Source organism: Rosa chinensis, chromosome 1, assembly GCF_002994745.2.
Source record: "Rosa chinensis cultivar Old Blush chromosome 1, RchiOBHm-V2, whole genome shotgun sequence".
In the NCBI taxonomy this organism is placed as follows: Eukaryota; Viridiplantae; Streptophyta; class Magnoliopsida; order Rosales; family Rosaceae; genus Rosa; species Rosa chinensis.
This window is the reverse complement of record NC_037088.1, coordinates 16,379,361-16,384,094: the sequence shown is the minus strand read 5'-3', so window position 1 is coordinate 16,384,094 and position 4,734 is coordinate 16,379,361. Positions and strand designations below refer to the sequence as shown.

Genomic DNA, 4,734 nt, shown 5'->3' with positions numbered 1-4,734 from the left:
AAGTTGCCGGAAAGTCACAGGAAAGTTGCTCGACAAATCTGTCGACAGATGTGTCGACAGCTGCTCTGCAGGTGCTAGGCAGGGGCCTCGGCAGCTGCTTGGCAGGTGCTAGGCAGGGGCTCGGCAGGGGCTCGGCAGATGCGCTCGGCAGGTCTCGGCAGATGCTCGGCAGGTGCTCGGCAGATGCTTCGGCAGGACTCGGCAGATGCTCGGCAGGACTCGGCAGGTGCTCGCCGCAGATCTCGGCAGATGCACTCGGCAGGTCTCGGGCAGATGCTCGGCAGGACTCGGCAGGTGCTCTCGGCAGATCTCGGCAGCGGTTCAATTTTTTTCGGTGGCCGGTTCAGGGTGTTTCCGGCCGGTTCTGGAGGTTCTGAGGCCGGTTCTGAGCTTCTTGAATCAAGGGCTTTGATATGTGCTAGGGTTTGGAGGTTTTTTGTAAGTTTGAAAAAATAACTTCGATCGGATTATGAACTACCTCTATTCTTTTCAATTTCGATTCTAATTCTAGAGCAATTTCGTACTGATAACGTGTTTTAGGAAATTGGAGAATGAATGGAAATTGGAGAGTGAATGGTTGATTTATTCTTCTCACAATGGAGAGTTTATATAGGGATACAAAGTAGTGTGAATTACCCTACAAACAATATCATATTTGTTACCAAACTTCTCCACTTCTCAAGTGCTTACCAAACATACTCCATGATGTAGACATTTATACATTTACTACAACATTTTCCCTATATATGACATATCCTTCATTCAAAAAGGGATATATTGGCGTATCCGCAGATATTTCAAACATACTACGAACAGCGTCCCATGCATGGTGCTTGATATCTCAAGTAGTTTGAGTAGATTCTAGCGAGCATTTCTTCACCATCTCTTCAAGGCTACTAGGAAGTCCTTCAATGACCAACTGTCCACAAATCACAATCAGTTTCTGGATCTTGGAGATCTTGGAATATGTTCATACGTAGAGGTGCTTACTTATACGTACATGGTACTCGTAACATAGAGTGGGGACTATTATCAAATACTAACATCTAGTTAAACACCTTGTGATATATTATTTATAGTGAGAACCAATAAATCCTGGCGGTTATCGGCATCATTCGGCATTGTAACTTGAACTCACTGCCGAATTTGTGACCATTTGGATAAGTTGTGTTACCGCACATACGTTGAATATATTTGTGGCCTTCACCGCAATCAGATTTGTTACCGGAGAGTTCATTCCATCATACTACACAGGCCCTGGCAGTCATTTAAAGAGAAAATGTCATAAACATACTGAGACTAGCTTAAAAATGATTAATCTTTTAATATTGTCCCCTTTATCCTTTAGCTGTAACTGCAAGAATACAGTGTCTCAGCATTAGATGTTTATGAAACCACATTGTACTCCAGCAAAGGGACAACTTTTGCATACCTGCTCAGGCAAATTCCATTCACTTCTCTGGCAAGAGTTGTTCTAAATTTGAAGGTCTTTCAGATGCTTGTGCCTTATCAGATTCTACACCATCATAATTGAAAAAGAAAAAAGACATATCAAAATAAGAATTACTAAAACCATTGTAAGGAATTATACAACATCATGTCGACCCTTGGTACAACATACCTATATACCTTTTGCCTGGAAATAGGTAAGGGAATCTGAGAGGACTTCACCTGTTGCAACCAGATTGTCTTCCACCCAAAATATATGTGAAGTATATATGTAGTCCATCTGCAGAATTTAGTTTAAATGAGTACCAAATGTATGAGAGGAAAAGAGATACACCGTGTTGATACTATAGTACTAAGTAAGGAGTTGATCAGTCATAGAATATAAGTATGAAAACAAACCAAACTGCCAATGAATTAGTATGCAATACGGGCTTGCCAACAACAAATTGAAGAATCATATTGGACTTGAAGTGAATTAATTTAGGAGAAGATTTCAAACACCTTTATGTACCTGTATCAGACTATACCCTGGAGTTCTTCTTAAACCTCTCTCTTTTCTGTGGCTCTTATTCTGACTACTTCACCCACTTTCTACGTTAATCTACCTGTATCAGACTATACCCTGGAGTTCTTTTTAAACCTCTCCCTTTTTCTGTGGCTCTTATTCTGACTACTTCACCCCACTTTCCACCTTCTGCATATAAACTTGAAACCATGGCAAAAGCACTAGAATTCTTGGGTTCTAAATCCAAGAGACGCCTTCCTAAATCCTCCCCCATCTCTGTATTTCCATGTAACTTACAAGCTGCAAGCAAGGTGCCAAGTGTAGAACCACGAAGCCTTGATGGTAGGGATTTAACCAGTTTATATGCTTCTTCAAGCAGTCCTGCTCGGCTTAATAAATCTACCATGCAACCATAATGCTCTTCACATGGGATTATAGAGAAATCCTCAACCATGGACTTGAAGACTCGCAGCCCCTCATTTACCATGCCAGAATGGCTACAAGCAGTAAGAATTGATGTAAAGGTAACCTCATCAGGCTCAACTTTCTCACTTTTCATCTGTTCAAATACCATGAGGGCCTCCATACATTTTCCATGCATCCCATATGCAAGTATCATTGCATTCCATGAAGTAGGACACCGTTTAACTGCATGATCAAAAAGATTTGCAGCCATGTTTAACTTTCCACACTTAGAATAAGCAGTAATCAAAGAATTGGTGAGAGATATCTCATTGTCTGTATTAACTCTATACAAGTGACAGTGGACTTCCTTCACTAGATTCAGACACCCAAGCTGACAAAGTGCCTGAAGCAAGGTTAACAGCGCGACTGTATCATCTTCCACCTGCTCCCTTTGCATTAATCGGAACAAGAATATAGCTTCATCAGCATGCCCATGATGAACATAACCCATCATCATTGAAGTCCATGAGACCAAGTCTCTATATATTATCTTGTTGAAGATTTGCCTCGCACAGACTATATGACCACATTTTGAGTACATGTAGATTGTCTGATTGGCAATTTCAACATTCAAATCAAATCCATGTCTTATTACATACCCATGAATGCACTTGCCTTTTCTTATGTCTTTCAATTCCGAAGTTGCAGAAAGTACACTCAAAATGGAACCTAGGTTTAGTTTAACTCCCCCTTCAACCATTTCCAGAAAGATATCCATAGCTTCACTAGCAAAATAATTGTGCAGATAACCAGCCATCATCACATCGTACAAGATAGCATCCTTTTTCTCCATTCGATCAAATAATGCCCTGGCTTGGATCAACTTGTGGCATTTGGAGTACAAATCGACCAGAGAAGTGGTTGCTACTAGATCAAGTTCAACACCAACTCGAATTAGGTGACCATGGATACTCTTTCCCTGACGCAAATAACTCAAGTGAGCACAAGACAAAATCCCGTTGGAGAAAGTTATCAAATCCGGAACATATTTTTCTTGCATCACTTGACAGAAAAGGCGGAAAGCTTCCAAGGGCTGCTCGGATTTAAGATAACCTGCAATCATCACATTCCATAAACCAATTGTCTTTTTCTTCATCTTGCCAAAAATGCAGGCTGCCATTTTAGGTGCCCCACACTTGTTATACATGTCCATGAGACTTGTTTCAAACACCTCATCAAAACCACCAATTCCTCTTCTAATAGCGTAGCCATGGACCGAACGACCTTCTTTGAGTGCGTCTAACTGTGAGGCTGCCTGAAGTAAGCTCACCAGGGTGACCCTATTAGGATGCAAACCTTGCCTTTGCATTCGGCCAGCAATCTCGAAAGCCTCATAAGCCCGAAAATCACCAATGTGAGCATACCCTGTAATAATCGAAGTGTACACAACAACATCTGGGTCAGTAATTTCATCAAACACCTTATACGCATCCCCAATATCCCCACACCCACAGTACAACCCAATAAGCGACGAACCCACAAACCCATTTGCATTCAACCCAAACTTGAATGCATCTGCATGGATTCCTCTACCCAATTCCAAATTACTCAACTCAATACAGCTCTTACAACCAAACGTAATGGCTGCACTATCCAACCCAATGTTCCACTGCCTCAAATGAATGTACCGCCTCACAACTTCACGGAAGTGACCAGTTCTGTAATACCCAACGAGGATTGAGTTCCAAAGAGAGAGACTTCCATTGACAATTGCATCGAAAACCCATCTAGATTCTGACACAAGTTCCAACTTTGCATAGCAATTCAGAAGTTTAGAGCCCAGAAAGATATGGTTGCCGAGGCCCAGAGCAAGAATACGAGCATGGAGTTTTCTAAGTGAGAAAGCGTCTGAGCAATTGTCCACGAAAAAAGCGAACTTGTCTGAAGGAATTGAAGACGAAGATGGAGGAACTAGTGGGTGTTTTGTAATTGATTTAGAGAAAGATCTAATCTGGATTCTGTTAGCTACTGATCCAAACCGAGGCATAATACCATTCTAGAAAATGTAAGTAATTTGTCGCAAGTTCAGGCGAGAAGGAGATCAGAGGAGAAAATAGAAAACCAGAACAAAACAGAAGAGCGAGTGAAGTAAGCGCACGCGGGGGCTCCCCAACTAAAATATTTGAGGGCCAAACAAATGACTAAACTCTGACAAAAATCGTTTATTTCGTCATATACTCTAAAGCTCGTCTACAAACAATGACAGATATTAGATTTCCAAATCCTAACTACATGAAAGTACAGTCTCCTACACAGTCAATTGTGGTGTAATAAGAAGATATAAGATCAACTAGTCAAATGATATAAATCATCGA

General features: G+C 41.3%; 1 protein-coding gene across 4 annotated transcripts; it reads right to left on the bottom strand.

Moving 5' to 3' along the window:
* Positions 1 to 575: 575 nt before the first annotated feature.
* LOC112188713 (pentatricopeptide repeat-containing protein At3g16610) lies at positions 576 to 4,532 on the bottom strand. 4 transcript variants are annotated; one of them, XM_040512377.1, is made up of 4 exons: positions 1,961 to 4,532; positions 1,622 to 1,729; positions 1,433 to 1,516; positions 576 to 1,257 (listed from the first exon to the last, which is right to left on the bottom strand). In XM_040512377.1, exon 1 carries the CDS (start codon positions 4,404 to 4,406, stop codon positions 2,046 to 2,048), a length of 2,361 nt encoding a protein of 786 aa, XP_040368311.1. In that variant the 5' UTR covers positions 4,407 to 4,532; the 3' UTR covers positions 576 to 1,257; positions 1,433 to 1,516; positions 1,622 to 1,729; positions 1,961 to 2,045. The 4 variants fall into 4 exon arrangements, with proteins under 4 accessions (XP_040368311.1, XP_040368313.1, XP_040368315.1 ...); XM_040512379.1 differs by having other exon boundaries at positions 1,630 to 1,729; XM_040512381.1 differs by having other exon boundaries at positions 1,672 to 1,729.
* Positions 4,533 to 4,734: the final 202 nt, after the last annotated feature.